The following is a 26,538-nucleotide window of genomic DNA, read 5'->3' as shown; positions in this document are numbered from 1 at the left end:
CCCGCTCAGCACGTCAAAACGCTTTTTCCCGATTCGGTCGCCGTGGTTTTATTTTCTCATAAGGCTCCTGTTCAAATAGAGAAACCTCTCTCTTAAAAGGGTCACCGTCAAGGCCTCAACCTGTCTCTGTCTCCCTTATTGTACCTTTTTTCCTTTTTGTCACATCACGCCTATCAGCCCCTGATTCTTGATTCAGATCTGGAGGAGGACTCACATAAAGCCGTGTTTCCTTGTGAATTTTTATTCTGGTAAGTTTTTTTCTTAGAAATTCCCTCATTATATCTCGTATTTTCTGTGAATTTCTGTTTTACATTCCATGGCCGGATCTCGAATCTCCACCTGCAATCCTAGGGTTTTGCTTCTTAATCTTCGTCCAAAAAGGTAGACTTGCAGTTTTGCTACGGGAGTATTGAGATTTTTTATTTTTTGTTGTTGTTTGTAATGGATTTTTATTCGATTAATTCGAATATCTTGAATTCAGAGAATTCAGCTCCTGAAATTTATAGATCACTGAAACAGCGTTTTGCCGGATGCTTTTATTGTATGTTCGTGTTGATTAATTCTCCAATCGCTTGGCCTTTTCCTTTTGAATGTGGATCGTTGGCTTTTTTAGCTTTAGCATTCCACTTTGAATGGACTGCGTTGCTCTGGCTGGTGAGGTTCTTGCACCATGGCCTAACCACAAGGAGCCTGGGTCAGCTGCATTAACCATATTCGTCCCTGGTTTAAATTGGAGCAGGCTTTCTAAAGTTGTCTGTGGACTACTAAACCATGCCTCTTTGGTTTATAGTTTATACCAACGTATGAATTAAAATGATTGTTCTGATAAATGGTGGAGAAAGGGGTTGCTATTGATGCCCTGACTCATGTCGCATGTAAGTTTTAATTTATAATACTTGTACCCACACATATGTGTGGGGAAGATTAGTAACTCCACAGATGGATTAAGGGAAATAGCTGCTCTTTAACCATTTATTTACTTCTAGGGTAATTATGAGTTGAAAAACTTATTTACTATTTGTAGCTCTTCAAATACATTGATTTCTTGTGAATTGTGATGTGACGCAGTCGAGGCAAAAGAATGGGTGAATGCAAATCTGGGAGCAATGAATCTCTGAAGGAATTTTACATCCCAGATTACATACTTGTACCGGGATCAAATGTTGAAACTCTTTCTTATACACCTGAGTGTCCTGTAATAATATTCATCAACGCCAAAAGTGGCGGTCAGCTAGGTGGGGATCTTCTGACAACATATCGTGGTCTTCTCAATAAAACTCAGGTACCTTTTGTTTGTTTTCTTGGGCACCTCTCATGTAAGCATCGAGTCCCTATGAAATAGAAACTTTTGACTATCCATTAAAGCACAAGCAGGGCATATGATGCTAGAACATGATAAGTGCACTGACCAAGAAGAAAATGAGGCCCTCTATTCTATTCACATTCATAAACATGTTTTTTTGCTTGACTTTGGCTTGCAACATACTCTCCCAACCAACTAGAATCCGTTCTTGTCTGTTCACTCACTTTACTTATAAGAGACTTGCCTAATACCTATCCTAAATCAAGTTAAGCTTGTTTAAGGAAACCACCCTTGATCCAAAGTTTTAAATTTCGGTTTCGGTCACCACAGAAACATAAACGTTTCGGTTTCAATTGGAAATTTTGGAAGAAATCCTTTAAAATCATGAAAACGTAGGGAAGCATATGCAAATGATAGACTTTTAATATGACACTTTTTGAAATGCTAGAATAAGCACAAATACATATCAGCAAGACAACAATCCATAATAGTTTAATAACATCAAACACCTAATGACACTCACTATCACACGTCTAATAATTCAGTATCTATTGCATTTCGCATGTAATTCATATAAATATTTATACACAATGCATGCACCAAATTTGATGTGCAATTCATCTAAGTATAATTATATAACACATCTAATATAGTATAACACATCAGTATCAGTTTCGGTGGAAATTTAAAACCACGCCTTGATTTGTATGTATGTAACTGGTTTTGTATACTATGTAAAATACCTTAAAATGCTGACATTTGGATAACTAGTATGACCGCAACCTTTTTAATAACCTCTACTGTAGCCAACTAGTAACTGTAGATTAAACTCGAAGTTGTGTAACCAACTTGTTCCTGAAAAAATAGAAGAACTAAACAACTTCTAACTCAGCAATGACTCCCAACACTTCTCCTTACTCTCAACACTTCCCCTTACTGCTACCTCACAAACTAATTATGGGTATAAATAATAAGCATGCAGTCTCACCAAATTGTGACCGAACATTCTGGGAGTGCATCTCACTATCTCTTCCAAGTGCCTATTCGTCTTATTTTGAAAGTCATTCTGCTTCTAATTGTTAGCACATGATAGTTTCATCTTGATTTCGTACTTATTTGAGCAAGAAGGGAACTGCGATGTGCATTCTCTAACACTATTGATTTGCAAACAACCAATCTTGTGGTTGGACTTGATTTCGTACTACAGTACAAGATAAACGACATAGAGGTGAAAAGATTCAGGACTTAGAAGTTTTTTTGGAGGTAACCTTGATACTTGACCCAACAAGAAGCAGAGTGTAGTTTTCCAAATTGCATCTTCCAATTTTCTTCCCAGTCATTTTTATTCTCATTGGTACTCTTAAAATAGGAGCTTTTCTTATCTTAGTTTCCCACACTTTTTTTTTTTCTGTTTCCCAAGCATGCAATTACATTTAAAAGTAGTAGGGCAAATGAGCCCCCTATTTCTGAGAACTATCAGCTCTTAAAACACTTGTTAAGCTTGTGTACAGCGGGAAGCCATTCCCAACACAAGCGCAGAAAGTGACATGTAGCAAGAAGACAAGTAGTGCATGATGAAGGAGATAACAGGCGAAAATAGAACTCCACAAGAATGGTTAAGAGATATGATTTCTTAACACCCTCTATTCTTTTCATCAAGTGTTTTCTCTCTTTAGTTTTATTTCATTCTATATGCTACCCAACCAATTCTAAATGGGCCATTGCCAACACAAGCACACAAAGTGACAAGTAGCAGGAAGACAGGTAGTGCATGATGAAGAAAATGGAGATAACATGCAGAAATAGATCTCCACAAGAATGGTCAATAGATATGATTTCTTAACACCCTCTATTCTTTTCATCAAGTGTTTATCTCTTTAGTTTTATTTCATTCTATAATGCTACCCAACCAACTTTAAATGCTACTCAACCATCCAAGCATTCTCTTTATAAAGCAGTAACTTAATACCCATCACAACTCAAACATAACTTTACAATGGAAAACTATAGTTTATCAATTTATTGTACGTGATTTTTTTTCAACACAGGACCAACTACTTCAGCTCCCTGCCTAAACATAAACTTACCTAAAAATCATGAACCAATTAATAACTGTAGGTCAGTGTCAAGCTCAAAGTCATGTAGACCTTTTGTTCATTTGAATTAAATGATTCAATTATTTTCAACGAGGACACCATAGATCATATTAAAATACTTTAAATTTGCATAATCTTGTTATAATTCTGAACATAGATTCCTTGTTTTGCATTAATTTAGATGTCGGAAATTTTCAGGTTTTTGACTTGGGGGAAGAGGCTCCTGATAAGGTGCTGCACAAGCTTTATGGAAATTTGGAAAAACTTAAGCCCCATGATGGTCTGGCTGTTGAAATTGAAAAGAGATTGAGAATAATAGTGAGTTGGATATGAAATGGTAGTTAGGATTATGCTTATTCTTGTGTGCATCTTTTTGTATCTTTTGAATTATAGACTTATGAATTTCACACTGACTTATTGCAATTTGATGATTGCTTTTATATTCCAAGTCCTAGTAGGTTATAGTTTGTAACATGTTTGTATTTTGATTAGGTTGCAGGTGGAGATGGGACAGCAAGTTGGCTGCTTGGAGTAGTTTGCGATCTCAAACTAGCTAAGCCACCACCCATTGCTACAGTGCCCCTGGGAACAGGAAACAATCTTCCATTCTCCTTTGGTTGGGTAGGTCATGTTCTCTTTTTTTAATAATGAGTTTATATAAATGAATTTGGAAGTACCATTAAAAAAAAAAGAATTTTGAAGTGCCAAGTCCTCAATGTAAGAATGAGTGAAATGCGTTAGATTTATGTGGCCCAATTCACCAATCAGGTTAAGGAAAGGTAGTTCTTGCCATTTTTAAGATTGCTTCTTTTTGCAAGCTCCTACAAGATTTTTTTTTTTTTTTGGGTGGGACATGGGGGTGGGGGGCAGCAAAATATAAGTATAAAACAAAAAAAATTAGAGAGAATCAAACCAAAAATATCATAATCATGCATAAAACGAAATAAAGGGGAGAAGAGCGTCACATCAATTGGAAGTCTGAGCTTAAATAGTTCTTCATAAATAAATGTGTGAAAGATCTGTTTATAGTCCCATGAAACCAGCTTATATTGATGTAGAACCACTATGGGCAAGATTTTGATCGAAAATTTTAGGATCTGTACCTAGAAGACAAACTAGTTGTGGGGATGATTTGAGCAGTAGACTAGGTTCAATTTTACTAGGGTTTAAAAATATGGCTCCAACTGCACTGCGTGGGATTAGTAAGATCACTTGGATGATTAGAATGTACCCAGGAATGGATGAACATATCTAACAGTCCAGATCATAATTAGACGGGATTGAAAATTTCAGAACAGCACCTATGGCTTGCGTGGAGATTAGCCATAGGAAACAAAAAGAGGTTAGCAATAGGAAACAAGAAAAAAGTTTTGAACTGATCATAGGGTTTGAAATTGATTCTAAACATATCGTAGGGTTGAGAAGTGAATAGAAACAGTCCTAGATGAAGATGAGAATAGAAAACTAGAGATCTAATGGAATTGGTAGGTAAAAAAGAACTCAGGATTTGAATCAAAGATAACACGAGCTACTAGAAACAGATATAAACACCTTTGATAAATTGGATAGATAGGATATTTGTGTTGGAATAACGACAACAAGACCCAAGGCATCACACCAAGGGTTTCCTAGGGAATCACACCGAAGGAGATCAAGGCATCATACCACGACTTGTGGACATCAAATCCACGAAATTTGCAAGATTGCAAAACTGTATTATCAATATCATAAATTAGATGGCCATAGGCCTTACAATATGTAGAGAGATGTCCCACGACTTGCCTCAAAGACTCCTAAACAAACTTGCTAAGAAAGAATCCTATCCAAACTTAGTAACTCCTGAAAACTCTACTAACAGTTCCATGCTATCCAACCCCGCCACCCCCCCCCCCCCCCCCCCCCCCCCACCCCACCGCGAGATGAAGGCATCATACCACGACTTGTGGACATCAAATCCACGAAATTTGCAAGATTGCAAAACTGTATTATCAATATCATAAATTCGATGGCTATAGGCCTTACAATATGTAGAGAGATGTCCCACGACTTGCCTCAAAGACTCCTAAACAAACTTACTAAGAAAGAATCCTATCCAAACTTAGGAACTCCTGAAAACTCTACTAACAGTTCCATGCTATCCCCCCCCCGGCACCGAAAAAAAAATCAACAGTTCCAATATAGGAACAGTAACTTTCCTAGCTTGGACTCCTGGGGGCTCCAATTAAATGTAAAACTAAACTAAATAAAAAAGGTCATTCATGTGGGCCCATGTTGATGCGGCAACTCTAAGTGAGGCAAGTTTGATCAGAGTCAAAGCAGTCATAAATTGACAAAAAACGCCCTCTCCCCCAATGGCATCCTTCCTTGCTTGCCCTTGATATGGTGTGGGTGGTCTACGAGGGCCTCACTTGAAGACATGCTTGATGACCACTTCTCGCACTTCTCTCTCTCTCTCTCTCTCTCTCTCTCTCTCTCTCTCTCTCTCTCTCTCTCTCTCTCTCTCGATCTGTATCATATATGCTCCTAGAACCCTACAGCTAATCCAAATCAATCTCAACCATTAATCTAGCATCAATATAAGTCCCAAATATACCCTCCATTTTTAGGCCAAACTCTCTTTATTCCTATATGTATTATTGAGTTATGTGTCCTATGGCTCAACTCATAAGCTTTGGATTGGCCACAACTTTAGGTTTCGTTGACAGAGTGAACAGGTATTATAGAACATCACATTTGTATGTGCACATGTGCTTGTCTACGCGCATCTACGTGTGCATGTGTCTGTGTATTATGTCGTGTGTGTGTTGTTTTTTTTCCCGATGCGGGGGGGGGGGGATGCGGGGGGGGGGTGTTGTTTGCCATACATGGGTTTTGCCACATAAAAGTTTCTTTAATACATGGAATCTGTATAATGAGTATCTTTTGTATACTTCATGTATTGAAACCATTAATTACGTTCAAAGTGAGGTCCACATAATTGGGTTTTCGCCAGTCCATAACATGCACTTTGCTATAACCTTGCAGGGAAAGAAAAATCCTGGTACAGATTCTCAGTCAGTGAAATCATTTCTGGATCAAGTGAAGAAAGCAAAAGAAATGAAGATAGATAGGTACTATACCTTATATAATTCCCCTCCTTTGAGACAAAATGGATATATGTACAGGTTCCAACATTGCTTAGTTGGGTGAGTTATAACCATATGTAATACATGCAGAGGGTATCTTATTTAATTTTAACTATAATTTATATCCCGCAAAGCATAGTTACCAAATGGGGAAGGCTTTACTTAAAACTATAATGAAAAGGACACCAGTTCACTAATGTTCATGTATTTAAGTTTGTCTAGCTTATGCAATGAAATTAGTTTTTTTTTTGAATGGTAATGATTGGCTGAGGCCACAAAGGAGACCGAGGTTTCCAAAAAGAAAAAAACAAAAGAAACAATAAGCAAAGAGCCAAACAACACTGACAAAACACAAGCAAAAGAAAAGCTAACACCTCGTCTTCACTGCAGATGTAAAAAAATGCATTCTGGTTTCTTCCTAAACCATCCCTATCCAAACGATCTGTTTTAATTATTAGCAGACCTCCGCACATGTCTAAACAATCTCAAGACTCTTGAGGCGATCCAATGTTTCCTCAAAATAATCCGCGGACCTCCAAGGAAAACTCTTCTTATCTTTTAGCCAACTAATGACATTGAGGGCATTGTCCTCAACGAGAACATGGTCATACTGCTCTTGATAAAATGCGACGAGAAGCATAGAGAAGTGTAAGAACCTCTGCTTTGAAATAATCCTGTTTGAGCTATCATTAGAGTAGGCATTCAAAAAAAGCTTTCATTAGAATAAAGTGTACATTTTTCTGTTTAAACTATCATTAGAATAAAGTGTGCATTTTGCGTGTAAGTCCCAATTGTACATGAGGTGAAGGATGTGCTAGGCTGTGGGAGATTTGTAGGCATTTATAAGTCAGTGTCTTTCCTCTTGCTATAATTATGTCATGTGATAAAGATTGAAGCTTCCTTGAGGAGCTGAGGATTCCTTTTTGTGTGTATTCTTGTCCCTTCCCACAATATCATCCATGTTTGTAAGGCTAAAGTGCTCAAGCATGTTGGACTGAGTATTCAGTTACCTTTATGCTTTTACCAATGAACATGCAACCCACCTTATATACACGCACATGTACTCTTGCATTCTTGGCCCATGCTATGCATGGGTGGTGTAAAATAGTGGCCCACCCCATTGTACATGAGTGTAAAACAGTGGGCGCATCACATCAAAATTTTGGGTGTTAAATTGTTAATGCTATGGGTTTAGTGGAGATGGTGGGTCCCATCCAATCAAAGCATGAGGTGGAAAAAAGTGGGACCATTCTATGCATTGGCTTGGTTGGAAATCATGGGAAGCACCCATCAAAACATGAGGATGGTTGGCGCAACTGATGCATATGTTAGAGTGGGGTTGTGGGACCCATCCCTTGAAAACATGGTGTAAAATGGTTGGCCCTACCATATGTATAGGTTTGGGTGGAATTCGTAGGCCCCGCCACAATCAAAACCAAATTAGTAGTAGAAGGTGAATTAGGGCCGCAAAACCGAAGTTTTAGGAGGGCAAAATTCAATAGCGGCAAAACTTTTTTTTTTTGGCAGGGAGCATTAATAGCTATAAAACCAATTTCCTAGGTGAAGATTTTTTTCCAAGAAAAGTTTTTCCTAGAAAAAAAATGAATGACAATGGAAAAAACATGCTTAGTATATATTATAGATTATATATGTGCTACACACACACACATATATGTATGTATGTATGTATGTATTTATGTATATATGTATACTGGGCTGTCGAATCCATTAAAGTCCATCTACTTGCCATTTCCCCTTTCTCTATTGGTTTTCCCAAGACCTTAAATCGGGGAGGGACACATGCTAAATGGATTGTCTTTTATATGGATTGATGATGCCTAAATGCATATATAAAATTTCAGGCAATGGAATTCAAATAGAGGAATCCTGTGATTTTGATTTCATAATTGAGTATCAGACATATTCCACAAGATGTTTTATGCGATTCTCAGATATTGCTATGTCATCATCATGTGTTACAGTTTGATATTATTTATTTATTTTTCTTACAGTGGCCGGGCTTGTGATTTTTTTTCCTGTTCTTTCTTTTCATATGATTTCATGGCCATGCTTCATTTAAATATTATGAAACTACATTATAATTTGCTAAGGATATACTTTTGATTGCTTTCACTATCTGATGTACTACAGCTGGCATATTATCATGAGGATGAAAGCCCCCAAAGAAGGTCCTTGTGATCCCATTGCACCTCTAGAATTACCACACTCTTTGCATGCATTTCATCGAGTCTCCAACACAGATGCATTGAGCATGGTAGGGCAGTCTTCTTTTCTTTCTAATGTTTTAAGTAGCTAATAGCTCTATTACTAGAAACTCAGAAATCTGTTTAAACTCTCAGTGTGGATCATAATTTCAATGCACAATTCCATTTTTATTATCGTGAGATATTCTTGAATATCTTTCAGAACTACATTCGAACTTTGTATGTGATATTTCCTTCCATTTTTATTATCGTGAGATATTCATGAATATCTTTCAGAAGTCAGAACTACATTTGAACTTTATATGCGATCTTTCCTAGATGGAGCTAACCATAAGACCAGTTTATCTTCTTTTAATAATGAAATCCTTGCCGGAAATGATTTTTTGTAGGTCACTAGACTCGAAATTGGTCGAGTGAATTGGTTTGGCCGAGATCCGTATTGAGTACTAAAAACTTGGCGATTCAATAATATATACATGTATACTCAGTGACCATGCGGTCCAGCAATGTTTATATACAGAACTTTTTAGAGATTTTTAAATGATGTTATTTCTGTCATGTACATTATTTTCTGATGACCCTGATTGCTTTATTGCTTTTACTGACCTATTTGGTCGTGGTTTCTCTGCAGGAAGGTTGCCACACATATCGTGGGGGATTTTGGAACTACTTCAGCATGGGTAAGAGTCCTGTTTTACAAGTATCTATATTGTTACATTCCCTTGAGTGGTTATGGTATCCTTGTTCAAGAATTTATTTAAATCTGAACCCTCTGTGACTCTGTTTGTTGTTTTGTGCTAATATCCTTTCTCCTATAAACTTGGCCGTTTCCTCACGTTTGAGAGACTCAAAGATAAAATTGGGTCTAACCATGACTAGTGTGATAATGTTTGTGTATAACCATTAGGATCGAAAGCTCAATTCATGACTGAAACATATCTGTTCAGATAATATTTATTATTATCTGCATGCTAGCAACTAAGCATAAAGAGCGCTCTTAATATTTCAGATTTTATTTGTTATAATTTTATAGTAGCAATTTTCCATAACTATTTTTAATCTATGACGACATTTGGGACCGATGCCATTTACATTCGTTGGCAATTCTACGCGGTATTGAAGAACTTTTGAGCAACATCACTCGGAAGCGGTGGGTCAATGACTCAGGAGGCAGGGATTTTTCAACTTGTGGTTAGGTGATGGCAGCGTAACACTGTCATGGCACTTCTGCATTTACCAGTTGTGAACTCGGATTTGATTAACCAAAGCACATGAGAATATATCATGGACCCGTTCTCGTACTAAACAATTTGAATTCAAATATTTCATTAGCGTGACAGTAAGTAGAATTTGACAATCTTTAAGGAAGATTTGGATTTGGGAAACTTATTGAGAGAGTAGAGGAAGAAGAGGAAGACACATAGGGGTGTTTAAGGTGTACGTTACAATTATCAGCCAAGAAGAAATAGTTTGAAAGATAGACTCTGCACATATTAACTATAATTTTTAGCTGTTAACACATGTACACTGGTTCGTTCTATTAACTCTGTGCTCTGCTTCAAGGTTTTAAATTTCAGTTTCAGTTTCGGTCCCCATGGAAACAAAAATGTTTTGTTTTTTGTTGGAAATTTCAGTTGAAATCCTGTAAAATCACGAAAACGTATGATATTGAAATATATGCAAATGAGAGAATTTTAGGAAGAAACTTCAGGAAATGCTAGAATAAGGATAAATACACACAACCATTCAAAAAAAAAAAGAAAGGATAAATACACACTTTGAAGCCATTACATAAGCATTCAATACATTCCACATTTCACATGTAATTAACATAAATATTTATACATAATACATATACCACATTTCATTTGCAATTAATACATGCATTAAGGCATACTGATATAGTACACCACAGATGCACTTATGATTTTGGTTTCGCTATGCATGTCAGTGGGAATGAAAAACAAAATATTTTGTCGTTTCATGGTGGTTTCGATGGAAATTTAAAACCATACTCCACTTTGGATTGTCAAGGCCCACAAGTTGTGGCTATAGGAACATCTTAACCATCTGATTAGTGGCCTGCAAATGGACAGGTAACTACAGAAAGGTGCAAGGGTAAACATTCAACAGAAAAGGTCCATGCAGCAAAGACTCCCCCATTAACAAAGTCCATGCATGAAAATAATGATACTTTGGAACATCCAATATTAAACTAATATGCTCTGATAGTGTTTTGCAAGGACACACTCACACACACACACATGTTCTTGCTGACTAATATTGTGGAGTTTGGATTGGTGAAAGACTCCCCATTAACAAAATCCATGCACCAAAGTAATGATTCTGTGGGACATCAAAAAGTAAACTAATGGGTGGCCCAATGCACGAGGCTCCCGCCATTGCTAGGTCTGGGGAGGGCTAGATGTATGTAGCCTTACCCTTGCTTTGCAAAGAGGCTGTTTACGTGACTCGAACCCGTGACCACCAGGTCTCAAAGGAGCGACCATTGCGCCAAGGCTTACCTTCTATTAAAAGGTAAACTAATACGTTTGATAAATGTTAGAGATTTAAATCAAAAGGTGCAAGGACACACATTCTTGCAAGTCTGATAGTGCTTTGCAAGGACACACATTCTTGTTTACTAATATTGTGTAGCTTGGATTGGCTTCCTTTATCTATTCCATAGCTCTACCTCTATTTGTGTGATCCTTACATGAAGGTTGATACTTATAAGCATTGAATGGCTTCTCACTATATCATCTTTTCTAATGTAGTAGGAATAAACCTTTTTTTATATTATTGATCCTCTAGTAAGACTGGCTATAGCCATTTTTTGTTACCAAAGAAGTCATTCTAGAGGACATTGCACACCTTTTACTAATGGAAATGACGCCATTCTAGATTTTCTTGGTAAAATGTGAAGTATATAATCTTGCTTGCGTTAATTTTTTTTGTAGGTTCTTTTGGTTCATGTCATGCATTTGTTTCTTGAGTTCATAAGCTATACACTTAACCTTTAAGAATGGTCAAACAAATTACTTTGGGACAGGCGACTTAGACATGGAAATATCTTGGTGTTGACACATACCACGGGGTTGGAAATGACAAACCTGCCATTCTGAAAACTTTACTTGCCTGCATACTTAAATATTACAAAACATAATAACATATCATAGTAAAATTTTCAGTATGTAAATGGCTTTAAACATATACAACTCAACTCAACTAAACTATGGCTTTAAACATATACATACGCAAAAAAAAAGAATAAGAAAAAAAAAAAAAAAACTACCATATATTGACTAAAACTAATAAAGTATAGTGCAAAAAAGTTGGAGAAGAAGGGAAGTCCAGAAAATTGGTATGATCTATCATACCCTGGGGATTACAAAAGAACGGAAAAGTAGAAGTGACCGAGATGCGAGGGAAAAACTTTTGTTTCACATTTCCGAAAAGACCACCTATTTGTTCGTTTACCGGGTTCGGCACGAAATCATGAATAAGCTCTACCTAGCATTGCCAAGCATTTGGTACTGAGTTTCCCCCTCCGTTTTCAGTAACAAAATGAACCAGAAGTAGGACCAAACTGAGAGTTAGCAGCACAGACAAAGATGGATTTAGTACTGATCTTAGTAATGAGTATCTAATTCATTATCAAAATTATTTATGACAGAAAAAGATGCTGTCCTTTTCTACAGGAATGGATGCTCAAGTATCATATGCATTTCATTCTGAGAGGAAGTTGCATCCAGAGAGATTCAAAAATCAGATAGTTAATCAGGTAAGTTAAACCCATATTTTTTTTTTTCGTTGCATTTGTTAGTAATACATGGCAACCATTTGCAATGGTTTTCATTATTTTATTTCTTATTCTAACTTCTTTACACCATTACCTAGATAAGTTGTAAGGATCCATCACTCAAGTTATCACTGACTTATTTTGAATGGTAACAATAAAGTTATCCAAAAAGAATTAGAACAACAATAAATCTCCAAAGATTACAATAAAGGAAATAAAATAAGGAGTGGATATTTTTCCTTAAATTTTTTTTTCACAAGGCATTACAACAACAGTAAACCAGACCCAAGTTTAAGCGCTTTTCTTCCACCCTTCTTTAGTAAGATTATCCGCACCTCACTTTCCACTTCAGGGATAAGCTTGAGAGAGTGAGGTAGCTATTTACTAAGTTCTATGACTTCCAAATGAGTTTGCTAACCTCTGCATCCTCGGATCTTTTTTGATGCTCTTGCAATCATATTTGCTGAATCACCTTCTAACTAGAGGTCTTGACAACTCTTCTTTGTATCAATGCATCCTGTTTAACATTGCTTTAGTTTCCACTTTATTGGAATCCTTTACATGGATAGGTCTGGAAAGAGCCCTTATGTACTCATCCTACAATTGACGGTTTGAGAGCGTTTAGAGGAGGTGGAACCTATCTAGCTGTCATGGATATTCCTTGCCATTCCAAAGATGCTATCTACAATCCTCAAATTTCCTTTCTTTCCTGAGGCTAAAGAGTAGTATAAAGCTTGATGTCCATTATTAATTTCTATACCCATCAAAAAAAAATTATTAATTTCTTTAACAATGATTCTTTATCTTTGAATATTCGTTTATTCCTCTCTGACCAATTCTCTAATAAAATAGCAAATGAGGTACTCCTCCAAAGGATCCCATCTTTCTCATCAAATGGCCCCATTCTACCATTTGAACAAAGATCAAGCAAGGAACTTGAGCAAACCCAACCTGCCACTGAAGCTTTTGAACAATGCCACCAAATTTTCTTTGCCCCTAACGCATCTCTTAGCAATTCTAAAATTCTTTTAACATAATGCATCTCTTAGCAATTCTAAAATCCATTTCTTTTAGCATGCCAATTTACATGTACCTATGTTTTTTTTTTTTCTCAAAAAGAATTACATGTACTTACATGTATCTATGTTACCCATTATAGTTGTCCAATAAAGGGCTGCCGCCTGTGGAGGCATCCCAAGGAGACACAAGAGGGGACAATTCTCCATCAATAGAATCAAGGATTTTTTTAAAAGATGGGTTTACTGAAATAGCGACTCGAGAATCCTCGGTCCATAGCCTTTATCACTCTCATAAGGAATAAATGGACATTCTCAAAGGTCTCCAAGAAAAGATCCAAAACTAACAATCTCCTCTCACTAGAAATTAAGCTTAGTTAGGGTTTTAGGAATGAATAGAATTCTCAAAATTGTGAAATGATGGGATTTTGTTGTGTTTTAAACCATCCCATTCATTTGGGAAGGTTAAAAGACATCAAATGCTCCTCAAATGACTAGAAATTTTTTACTAAAAGGGGTGAAAATGAGTCTCCCCTAACCACCGCACCCCAAAACCAAATTTAAAAATTGCATAGCTAGAAAAATCCAAAATTTTGGCACGGTTCTAGGCGGAATGGCCTATTCTGGACATAATAACTGTATCATGGCTGAATTCTGCCCAAAAAATTTCGTTTCCTAATTGGTTTTCTTTTCTGTTCTGGAATGGAATGTTCCCTAGATTCTGGCCCGAACGAAATGAAATGGATGCATAAACTAGGTATGACTGATAAACTTGTGCAATATTGTTCTGATCAGAATATAATTCACGTCTTGTGTCTTAGATCTCCTTTGTAGTGGATAAAAAATAAATGCTCTGGGCCACTTGAGGCTCCATGGAGTTCAATAACCATGAACCAACAAGTTTTTGCTCTCCCAATCACCATACTTTGGATCTTCTAACTAATGGGGCCTTGATGGATCCATTTACGTATCCTAACTTTTTCTTTCTCCCAATAAGAATTTTCACAGTTCTTGACCATGCTAAAGAATTGGTGTCATTTAACCAGACTGGTAATTTGCAACTTCGGATTTTCTAATTGGTTAGAAGTTGTAATTCCCAACGTTTGGGAAGCCTCCCGAGAGATTAGAGGACTGTTCCTCAGCAATTGGTGATCACAATATAGTCCCCACACCTTTCAAACAAACACTAACAGTAATATAGCTCATAGATCTGATGAATTTACACAAACCCAACCACATGAATTTCAACACAAAAGGGGAGTGGCAACTTTAAAGAGGGAGATTTAAGACATTTTTCTCATATCTGATCCAAATTCTATGAGATCAGGTTCCTACACTTCTTGGAGAGAAACCAATCCTTCTTGGGAAGTTATTTCGAATTGGTTCATGTCCAAGAGATTTAGATCTATAGATCTACCATATCTGTTCTTTTTGGTAATAAAATAAAAACTGATATCAACCCGCTCTTCCTTCAATCCTCTTCAACCTGAAAAAGAAAAGAAGAGCTAAATTAATCTAACCCCTAGTGTTTGCTAGGCTCCGTCGCAACAGCTAATGCCGCACTGTTGATGACATCAGCTGTATGGCCGTACGATCACCACAGACAACCATTTAGATTTTATTGGATTCACCTCTTAAGCAAAGGAAGAAGTGCATACCTTGTCTCGATTTGTTTTGAATCCCCTTAGTATCTGATCACACGCTCTGATGTTCAAATTAAAATGGATGAAGAAAGGAGATAGAGAAAGAAGATTTGGGGAAGGAAAATATGTCCACTATGTAGAGATTTCTCGCTTCTTATTTGTATTCAAAGATGCCCTTAATGAGGGACTTAAATGTAACAATATGGAGTGACTTGAATGTAAGGACGTAAATGTAACAATATGAAGGGACTTGAATATAACAATATGAAAGAATACATATGAATGTACTCTAACACCTGTAATCTTTTTAAGCTTAATATATCTCCACAAAATATGGGTGCATAAACAATCATATAATTTCTTTCTAAGTAAATTCATTGTAAAAATTTCTAGTCAATACCATACATTATAACTTCTCGTGATTTTCGGTCGTCAAATATTTTTGGGTTTCATAGTTGTAAAATTTATGGTTTCTCCCTCAAGCTGCTTCTTCTTTTTTTGTGGTCATTTACTCTTACACATTATCAAAATGCTGAAATGAAAAGATGCTAATTGCATTTTGGTACCGACTCAGAGTACATACGCCAAGCTTGGATGTACGCAAGGATGGTTTTGTGCTTCTCTATTTCATCCTTCCTCAAGGTATCTTAATTTGTAGAATCTCGAAAAACATATTAGCGTATCTTATATTCTTACTTCTTAGTTATTTATTATCTCACTTCATGATAAGCAGCAGATTGCCTGAATTCTAGTTGCTACTTGTTAGGAACTTAGCGACTTCTCCAAAAGCTTAAGCTGTTGGAGAAGGGCAGTATTTAATATTTTTATACTTCAACACTCCCCCTCACGTGTGGCCCTCTTGGCAAACACGTGGCACATGTGGTCCTACATTGGGCCGACCATCGTATGTGGATTTTTGCTATCCGGGAGGTTTGAACTCGAGACCTTTGGCTCTAATACCATGCGATTTGGAGAAATACTCCCGTGCATTATCAGTGCGAAGACATTTGAGAGTACAATTAAATTGATTGGTAACTTCAGCATGAAAAGTATGAAAAGTAGAGAAAACTTCTAAACGATCCTTAAGTAAATAAATCCAAACCATGCTTGAATAATCATCAATAAAGATAACAAAATATCGATGTCCAAACATTGAGGTAGTCCGCGCGGGACCCCATACACCAGAATGCACTAAATCAAAAGGGTGCAAGGCCCGACTAACTAGCCTAGAAGGAAAGGACACCTGATGGTGTTTTACAAGTTCATAGGCCTCGCACAGAAAAGACCGAACAGGTGAAGAAATAATAGATGTCCGCCTTAACCGCTCAAGGCAAGGATGACCAAGACGACAACGCCACTGCTAGGCGTCGATAGAGCTGTGCAAAATGGCACGGGGAAGGTCACAGTCCAGACGATAAAGTCCATCCACCTCACGGCCCGAGCCAATCGTCCGCCCAGTCAAGAGATCCTGAAACAACCAATAAGAGGGATAAAATGAGACAAAACAATTAAGATGTTTAGTAAGCTGACTGACTGAAAGTAAACTAAAATGGTACTTGGGAAGACATAATGCAGAGGACAATGATAGGTCAGGACGAGGGGAGATATTTCCAACACCAGAGATAGGAGTAGAGCTCGCATCAGCAAGTGTAATGGACTGAGAATAAAGGGGACGAAATGAACTAAGTGAGGAAGAAGTACCTGTCATATGATAATATGATTGGAGACTTCAGAATCAATGATCCAGGAGCTGGAGCTAGTAAGAAGAGATGCAGGAGAGCTACCCGGCTGAGTGAAACCGGCACTCGGGGGGTTGCTGGACAACTTGAGGTGCTGGAACTCATCATAATCAACGCGAGATAGAAAGACCCCATCAGCAGTAAGGGCTGGGCTGGAATGAGATGGAGAAGCCAAGGGTTCAGAAGTATCCGGTGCTAAAAGGTGTGCGGAGCGGCCAAAACGAGGCTCAGGGGAAGGGTGTAGCTCAGGTTGCAGAGCATATCACGTCTCAAGATAATGTCCATCGCGGCAATAGAGGCGTGGGCAACCGCCACGGCCAGTAGGAAGATCACGGCCAGCACCACCACGTCCAGAGTCACGGCCACGACCATGACCAAAAGTGCCTCCACCATGGGTAGTACGATCACCCACTCCCTAAGCTGTTGTGGCAGTGCTATCAACCGAGGGAACCAACACATAGTCACCAAGAAGGCACTGCTGGGCTTGCAAATATACCTCATGAAGGGAAGACATAGTGCTTGAGCTAAAAATCTGCTGTCGAAGGGGAAGAAAGTCAGGGCCCAACCTTTCAAAAAAAAAAAAAAAAAAAGTCGGGGCCGAAAGGCCTCGAGGAAGTGAACTACCCGAAGCTGATCACGCTGCTGGGTGGCCAGAGTCAGGTCAGTGGTGAGGGGCATAAGTACATCTAGCTGCTGGCAATGGGAAACAAACTGACTATAATAAGTAGAAAGGGGGGTGTCACCACGTCGAAGATGCATCCACTGTGAATAGTAGGTGGCACAAATGCGGGCGAGGTTACCTACCCCATAGTAGACAACATCAGTCTGATCCCAAATCTTTCACGAAGTCGGAAAGTGGATCATGGTACCAGCAATCTGAGTCATACTCTGCCAGAGGAGAGTACGAATAAGTGCATCATCCTGTTCCTACTTCTCATAAGAGGGATCAGTGGTAGCAGGAGTATCACGATGAATAATGGACACTTTCCCCTTAGCAATGAGGTACGCCTCCATAACCACTTTTCAACTTATGTAATTGGAACCATCAAGCTTGACCATGGTCATGTGTGGGAATGAACCATCAACCGAAGAAGAGGGGCGAGGGGCTATAGGACGAGGAGGAGGTGCGTGGTGGAGGGGCAGGAGCCACAGAAGGCTGCCCAAGGGAGGGATCCTCAATGATGGGGGAATCCATGGGAAGAAAATCTGAAGCAAAAAGCATACTGACGAGAAGAAGTAACTCCAAGGATAGAGATCGGAGAAATCAGTAATGGGGATTGCGGCTCCGAAAGGAAACACCACGAAATGAAGGCGTGGAGAGTCTGGAAGACATAAAGAGAAGATAATGAGAATTTGGAGCCGTGGAGAAAAGAGGAGAAGATTATTAGAGATTTAATCCATGAGGGAAGGGAAGGGGAGGGGATTAGGGTTTGTAAACAAAAAAGGGCAAGAAAGAGAGTAAGTATTAGAGAGAGAGGGGGGATGTCAAACCGTGTGGAGAATGGAGAATGGGGGCGGGAGTGTACGGCTAGAGAAGAAGAGAGGTGGTTGTTTACGGGAGGGGAAAAAAAGGTCTGGGGTTGTCGAGGGGAGGGGATAGTGTTACGGGGGATGGGGTAAACATGGGAGGGGTTACGAAAATTGGGCGAGGGGTTACGTGGGGTTTACGGGATGGGGAGGGGTATACGGGGGATTTTTTTATTTTTTTATTTTTTGTGGGGGTGGGTTACGAGATGGGGCCCAATATACGGAAGATGGAGGAGGGTATACGGGATGGAGGTGGGGGGTATGCAAGGGGATATGGGGGGGTTACGGGATGGAGATAGATTACGGAGGGGGAAGTGGGTAGGAGTTACGGGATGGAAATGGGTTGGCGTAGGAGTTACGAGATGGTCAAGAGGTGGGAGAGGGATGAGAGGTTGGTGAGGAAGGGCGACGATGGTGGTCCCTACGGATCAAAACCCTAGGGCTCTGATACCATGTTAGAAACTTACCGACTTCTCCAAAAGCTTAAGCTGTTGGAGAAGGGCAGTATTTAATCTTTTATCCTTTAGCATTACTATTAACGCATCTTAGAATGTTGCTTCTTAATTTTAGAAAATATGCGAGAGACAACTTTACTATTTATGATATCTGAAAGCAAACAACACTAAAAGGATGCTTTGTAATCTTCAATGACCTGAAGTTCCATCTTGGGATTGAAACTTTGAATTTTTTAATGACCTGAAGGCCCATCTTGGGATTGAAGGATTCATTTAATGTTACATGCCCCCGTGGTTTCTTATATCTTTCACTATACATGAGTGTATTAAGCTTCCATGGCTATCCTGTCCCTAGACGGAAGTTTTGTTTGCAATTGCTTTATCAGCAAGGCAAGGTTTGAAGTTGCTAATAAAACTCCAAAAGTGCTTGCATTATAATCCTACTTTTGTTAGAGACGCTTTATTGATGAAACAAAAGAGAAAGCAAAATTGAAACAGAAAAAAAGCCACAGCACCTCATGTTGTCACAGAGGCAAGTGCTGTCCAGTAACACTCAAAGCCCTTCCAACACCAGCCTTCTCAAGGGAATTGACAACATCATTAACCTCCCGTAAGACATGGAAAAAATAAAATTCAATCTCAATACATATACGTCAATCTCAATGCATATATTAAAGATGCCTGCCCAATGCACAAGAGATTAACGTGTTCTTAGTTTCAGACAAGATTTTATCTAACATGTCCGCTGCATTTACGACTAGGGTATTATGGGGGTGTCGAAGGATAGGAGTCTAAGAAGACATACAAACACAGATTCTACTCAATTGTTGCTATATACTGGTTTCCCTTTAGTTATCCCATTAGTGAAAGTGCATTTTTTCCACTTACAGGAACATTGCACAGCTTACAAAGGTTAAGATCATGAAAAAACAAGGTCATTGGGAAGACCTCCACATACCTCACAGGTACAATAATGGCTTTGCTTTTACCCTTAATTTAGTTATGCCGAGTCCTGTTTACATTTCAGCTCCAATATCAGTGAATAGCCATGCATATTTCAGGCAATAAACTACCCTGCTGTGCCATAAAACTGCCGTTAAATTCATGGGTTGATATTGTCACTAATCTAGATGAAGGAGTTAGTTGTTCCTTGCTTGTACTGTGTTTTTAATGGCAGTTTGCATCCGTACTATAAGTTTATTTGGCTATTTGTATATGATATTCTATTCACTCAGTGGTAATTCTATGCACTCAGTCACTTGACGTTTAATATTATAATTTTTTTCCTATTGATCTGGTAAGCACATGTTTGTGTATAATGTACTGATTTGTTGTAGAAGGTACTCCATATATCCATACCAATTTCTATCATATTTTCTTATACTAGAAAATGATATGTTGTATTTTACATCATCTCTGCTCGTGTAAGCAAGTTGTTATGGAACTCAGAAGGAGCTTCTCTTACCTAGCTATAGCTGTACCAGCGGTCTATTACACTTTATTATGATGTCTCTAACCAAGAGACATGCGAGACATGAGTACTATTTTTGTGAGAGACATGAGTACAAATTTTGGTAGTAGTTTTAGGTGCCAAAATGGATGATATTGTCTTTGGCATGCCAACAGGCGGTTCCCGATGCTCTCTATGTTGCTTTAGACTTAGATGAGCATTTGGAGTCCTCCCATTGGATAGCAAGACTGAGAGTCATTTTGACTTGAGGTGTAATATTTGGAACGATTTGCGTTAAAAAATTCTTCTAGGGCTTGTGGATGAGCACAATTATTATAGTTGCCATCTAAAAATAAAAAGTGGTCTGTATTGTGGTGCCCATATTCTGTCTCAGAGAACTAGAACATGTTGGGGAGATGTTTGGATTGTTGTTGATTTGCCAATTTGAATTCAGGACATGCACATATCTACCTTGGAGCCTTTTATTTTGTGGCGGTAATTATTCTTCAATTTCACATATTGAAAAATTAGTTTAACTAAATTGTAGATGTTCTTGGCAAATGGAAAGCATGAAGAAATATAATCTTTTGTCTTTAACTACTCGCCACTAGAAGCATTTATAGTATATATATAATTTTTTTATTCCTCCTATAGAAATGCATTTGTTTCATATTTATTTTGTTGATTCTTATGTTACATGTCATTCTTTATGCTTATGTGACTTAAATGTCACGTAAGGGTATTTAAGCCATTTTGTAAAATACCACTTAAGTGAGTAAAATAGGGTATGCTCCATGAAGGGAGTCATCCAATTCCATAATACTCTTTCTTTCTCTCCTTTCTCTCTTCTATTATTCTCTCGTATTTCTCTTTCTTCTCCATTCTCGATTTCTACATGGTATTCGAGAAGGATTAGATGAAGGGAATCCCACATCTATCCTCTCCTCTTTGATAATAAAAGAGGTAAACGCAATATAGAATAATAAAACAGAATGTCACATTCGACATGGTACAAAAATGTGGGGACACACCCGCATTAAGTGTAACACTTCTAGCAGTACATTTAAAAGTTTCGAAAGGAGTGTCGACGCGTGTGGACACTCGTGTCATGTCTGACAACAATAAATTAAAGGTATCGGCTAAATCATAGATTTTTTATAAGGATTAAAAAAAAAAAAATTGCATTGGAAAATTATTTTGCAAGAGTTTGAAACAATGTAGAAATTGTGATATATAATTGTTTCATGGTTTGAGGTTGGAAAATTGTTTTGCAAGAGTTTGAAACAATGTAGAAATTGTGATATATAATTGTTTCATGGTTTGAGGTTGGAAAATTGTTTTGCAAGAGTTTGAAACAATCTAGAAATTGTGATATATAATTGTTTCATGGTTTGAGATTGGAAAATTGTTTTGCAAGAGTTTGAAACAATGTAGAAATTGTGATATATAATTGTTTCATGGTTTGAGGTTGGAAAATTGTATTGCAAGAGTTTGAAACAATCTAGAAATTGTGATATATAATTGTTTCATGGTTTGAGGTTGGATCACATTCGAATATACATCATTGGGTAGCTACGTGGCCAAATTCAAGTATGTGTCATACGTAGGGAAGTAATCAAGTGGTCTGCCTTGGAGTTTAGATCACGATTATCATATTGGGTGGATCAAATTATCTTGAATGATCACATTCTGACAATATATTTATTGGAATTAGATCTAAATTAGGATACACTGAATTGAAGTAATACGATCCCAACTGTGAAATTGTGGTATAGCAATTGTACCATTTTTTAAGAGGTAAGTATATACCATTTTGGGCATAGGAATACGTCAGAAAACACCTTTGATAGCTTTAGGATCCAATTTTTTCTAGTAGGACCGAGAACATGAATGAAATAGACAAACCCAAAGGCACAAAGAAGAACGATAAATGGAGATACACCAGGCCACAGGAGATCCTACGGCATTTTGAATCCCAGAAAACAAGAATGCATGCAATGCATGCAGTTGATACTCATAATTTAAACTGCTAAGAATTTATATACCCGGTCCTGTTCTTACAATATTCTGAACTCCTCTGTGTTAGACTCATCCTTCCATATAGTGTTCTAATTCTTCCCACATCCCTTGAAGAACTACTAAATATGGAGCCACACGTCTCTACCCTTAACATAAAGTCACAATATCTTGCCTGCGTGGATAAACTTTGGCATAGCTTTTTATCTGCGAATAAGTCGTGGTCACAGAATCCCATTTCTCTTTGGCATTAGGAAAAAACATCATAGTTAGGAGGATCTGCTGCTGCATAGAAGTAACCATCCAGGACTTGATAATCAAGTTCTCTTGTTCCCATCAGCATATGAGGGATCCTCAATTGGTAGCTTCTGGATTTGCCCTAACCTTCCTCGTCCGTCGATTTACATTCTGGCTTAGTGAGACCACTTCAGGTAGTTTGTGCCATCGAGTTTAACGATAGTAATTATGGTATTAGGGGTATCACTCGATAGCCATACTAGTGACCACAGAACTCACGGGAGTCAACATCTTGGTCGTTGAACAACTCAACCAACACTAGCTGTGTACAAAATAGTCTCCAGTCACACGCCAGACAGGGAGAAAAATCCACAGCTCCCTCCACAGTTCTCCAAATCCTATGAGACCACTTTTGATCTCTTGGGATTTTAAATCTTCTCCAAAACTTCACAATTTTTCCTAGGATAAATTGCTTCTTGAGCAAATTACATCAGTTTTATCATAAATGAATTTTGTTGGATTTTTCGAGAAAACAGCACACAAACCTTTTAGAATTTATCTCTATCGACCTCCAATTTCTGGCTTCAAGCTATAGCCGTACGTCTACTACCGTCAGTGCTACAAATTGACCATAACCTGCTCTAATATCACCTGGGAATGGAAAAAAATGCAAGAGGAAAGGAGAAGATAGGGAGAAAATATGGAGTTATAGTAAGCCCCCCCCACCACACACACCTTTTAAGAAAATTACAAATGCACCCTTATTACTCCAATAATTTCAAGTATGCCCTTCACCACATTCTAAACTTGGTAAACATATCAACTCAGTTCTAGAAAAAGGAATGGCTTTTCAAGTACCACGACATAGGTAGTTGACTCCGAACTCATTTGATGATATGATTTTTTAGCCTGCTATGGCGGAAAGTTCAACCCCATTGCACGAATCTGACGCTGCAATTTGTGGCCATTAGATGGACAAGAAAAGGTAACTGTTTGTACTCGTCAAGAAAACCTCTACAAGTTGGAGGCTTAGAATCCTCCAATGGGAGTGGATTTTCATGCATGACCCATCCATAGTGCATGAAAATTTTCTAAAGGAATCATTAGCCGACCCCAACTAGTTTGGGACAAAGGCTTAGTTGAGTTGTATCCATCCATAGTGCAATGCCTAACAGATAAATGGATAAATGGTTTGGATCAGTAAAGAAGTGGGCGCATGCATCATATAAAAATTCAGTGTAGTATCCTAAAGAAAGTGCCTGCATTATATAAGAACCCACCTTAGTATCCTAAAGAAACTCTTATCTTCCACAACTTGAAATAATTTCCTTTTTTGAATTTGTGTGTTGTCTAAGACCAAGGCTAGTTCTGATGTGTCCTGCATTTCCGTGCTAGTTATTCAGCTTTAACAGGTGATGCTGTTTTCCCTTTCAACATCTCTTCTGAGTTCTGACAGACTCTTGATTTTTAGGCTACGAAAAGGAATCCTTTCCTTGAATGTTAGTTACGCTTCTTTTTGTCAGTTGAGCATGACATGCATAGTAAATTATCAAATAGTCGAACTATTGTTGTATAAAAAATAGAAAGGTGAACTAAAACAAAATGGAAATGATTACTATAGGTGTCATACACCTATTGACTGGGATTTGATTTATTTATTTATTTTTGAATGGTTGGGATTTTATCTCCCTTCTCTTTTGTATACTTCCACGACATCATTTCTAAGTTGAAGCCTGAATGTTTATTTGATCTTAGATTCCTTTTGCCTTTTTGTGAACCTTTTTTTATCTGTTGGTCTATCTTCTCTACTGCCAGCTCATGATTATTGGTTTTTTGCACATTTCTTTGAGCAGCTATATATGCTTGTCCTTCATGAAAATTTCAAATATCAAGACAGTCCAGTTCTCTTCAATCTTTCCCATTGCTTCTCCAGAATAAACTATGGATTTGATATACTGAAGCAAGTAGGGATTATCCTTTGACCATCCTACTAACTGTATCCGTCTTTAATCTACAGCATAAGATCAATCATTTGTCTCAACTTACCTAGCTTTTCCGGTGGATTTAACCCTTGGGGAACACCAAATGAGAAGAAAAAACAAGATGTGAGTTCTAATTTGTGATCAAGTCTTTTGCATTTCCTTTGGAAAGGTGAAGAATCGGGATGTTCTATCCAATAAATGCAGTCAAAGTTCCTTAGTCCTTTCCATCAATACTTCTGATGAACAATTTGATGTTCCACAGAGAGGTTTGACGGCACCATTTGTAGATGACGGTCTTCTTGAGGTTGTGGGCTTTAGAGATGCTTGGCACGGCCTTGTTTTAGTTGCTCCGAAAGGACATGGGACTCGTCTCGCACAGGTACGAAATCATGTATGATTAATTGTTTTTATTGGTAAATTATTGTATGATTAAATTAAAACTATTAATGTTATGGAAGTTACTATCACAATAGAGATTGTATCGATACAAACACACACCTACATATCTTACCAAAGGTGAATTTAACCCTAAAGGTGGGTTTTTTTTTTGTCTAAATGGAATCTTTGGAGTCAATTATGGAAAAACTAATGGGCAAGTCAAATTATTTTTCTGCATTTTAGGCACACAGAATCCGGTTCGAGTTTCTCAAGGGTAAAACGGACCATACATATATGAGAATAGATGGAGAACCATGGAAACAACCTCTCCCTGATGACAATGACACGGTGGTGGTAGAGATCTCTCATCTTGGTCAAGTCAACATGCTTGCCATCGAAAACTGCAGATCTAAAAGTATCAATGATCCCCCCAACAGTCACCATGATGAGGAAGAAGAAGAGGACAGTAATGGAGACTCCGAAGAAGACTATGAAGAGAGACGGAAGTTTGGCGCAGCAGATACATTCAGACTCGCCGATGATGTTGATTTTACACATCTCAGTTGAGTTGCCCAACATGTCCCCTATTGCTTTTCATTGTATAATATTTTCCTGTTTCGGCATAGTGGGATTCTACCATTGTTCTTTTCTCATTGCCGTCACTATGGTTTAATTTTTCGTTGCCAGAAACCTTCCATTGTTCTTTTTTTTATTGCCGTCACTATGGTTTAATTTTTTGTTGCCGGAAAGCTGTTGTCCGGCGAGACGTGATAATAAAATGGCAGTCTTGGAGTAGTCAGCCATGTAACTTCTGTTAATGTCTTTGTATCTTTTGTGATGATTGGCTTTGATGAAGTGCTTTTAACATCGTAGTAGGGAATTCTCTGTTGGTTACAACTTAGTAGTTCCATAAACAGAATTTATCTCTGTTTGTACTGCCGTCCAGGAAGCTCATTTATCTCACCGGTGGATGTTAGCTCCATTGTACTCGGTGTAAATTACAGCAGGAATTCGCCAGCTTGTGGCATGTAAGCGATGAGACCTATTACACCATAAACACTTTATTAATTTCAAGAGTTCTTGGTGAATGTGTGCAGAGCACAAAAAGTACAATGAGGCTCACATGAATGGATGATCTAAAACATTCATCTTTTGGACCCCGCCATAGATAGGCTGTGCCCAAAGTCTTACACTTTGATTTGTGGCCCCCAGTTTTGGATGGCATGGTATGGAAAAATGCCCAAATCGAAGGGTTAGGATCATCCCATGGCACCCTTTTTTGGGGCACGGCCTATCTGTTGGCGACCAAAAAGTAGATGGCTTTGATCTCCATTCATATGGTCCCTCTATTTTTTTTCTTCGATTCATAGGCCTTTGATAGGAAAATTAAGATCAACGTATCAGTATGTTTTTTGACCTATTTGAGATCCAGTGAAGTGTCTACAGATGAACGGTTCAGATCGACCAAAAGTTGGGACCCACAATGTAACAGTGGGTGATTCTTACTGTAGTATAGTAAGGTAGGTCACACCGTATTGTACACT

The 26,538-nt window shown here is 38.1% G+C and overlaps 1 protein-coding gene across 4 annotated transcripts; it reads left to right on the top strand.

Annotated features, from left to right (window-relative positions):
* LOC143883882 (diacylglycerol kinase 5-like) lies at nucleotides 1-25,789 on the top strand. Of its 4 annotated transcripts, none has more exons than XM_077387200.1 (13): nucleotides 1-248; nucleotides 1,069-1,282; nucleotides 3,598-3,717; nucleotides 3,892-4,020; nucleotides 6,424-6,509; nucleotides 8,676-8,799; nucleotides 9,381-9,429; nucleotides 12,451-12,533; nucleotides 15,785-15,852; nucleotides 19,822-19,896; nucleotides 24,652-24,739; nucleotides 24,879-24,995; nucleotides 25,238-25,789. In XM_077387200.1, exons 2-13 carry the CDS (start codon nucleotides 1,082-1,084, stop codon nucleotides 25,559-25,561), a joined length of 1,464 nt encoding a protein of 487 aa, XP_077243315.1. In that variant the 5' UTR covers nucleotides 1-248; nucleotides 1,069-1,081; the 3' UTR covers nucleotides 25,562-25,789. The 4 variants fall into 4 exon arrangements, with proteins under 4 accessions (XP_077243315.1, XP_077243314.1, XP_077243316.1 ...); XM_077387199.1 differs by having other exon boundaries at nucleotides 242-381; XM_077387201.1 differs by lacking the exon at nucleotides 1-248 and adding an exon at nucleotides 2,815-3,124 and having other exon boundaries at nucleotides 1,142-1,282.
* Nucleotides 25,790-26,538: the final 749 nt, after the last annotated feature.

The sequence above is a fragment of the Tasmannia lanceolata genome, unplaced genomic scaffold (genome assembly GCF_043159265.1).
Source record: "Tasmannia lanceolata isolate RefF3 unplaced genomic scaffold, GAP_Taslan_0.1 ptg000008l, whole genome shotgun sequence".
Taxonomy (NCBI): Eukaryota; Viridiplantae; Streptophyta; class Magnoliopsida; order Canellales; family Winteraceae; genus Tasmannia; species Tasmannia lanceolata.
Note: the sequence above shows the minus strand (reverse complement) of the source record. Positions and strands in the feature narration are given on the sequence as shown.

Bases quoted from the DNA above. Each gene is read 5' to 3' on its own strand.
- LOC143883882 (XM_077387199.1), top strand. From the start codon at position 317: ATGGCCGGATCTCGAATCTCCACCTGCAATCCTAGGGTTTTGCTTCTT. The intron at 3,718-3,891 runs GTGAGTTGGATA...TATTTTGATTAG, and splicing joins AAAAGAGATTGAGAATAATA to GTTGCAGGTGGAGATGGGAC. The intron at 19,897-24,651 runs GTACAATAATGG...TTTAATCTACAG, and splicing joins GACCTCCACATACCTCACAG to CATAAGATCAATCATTTGTC.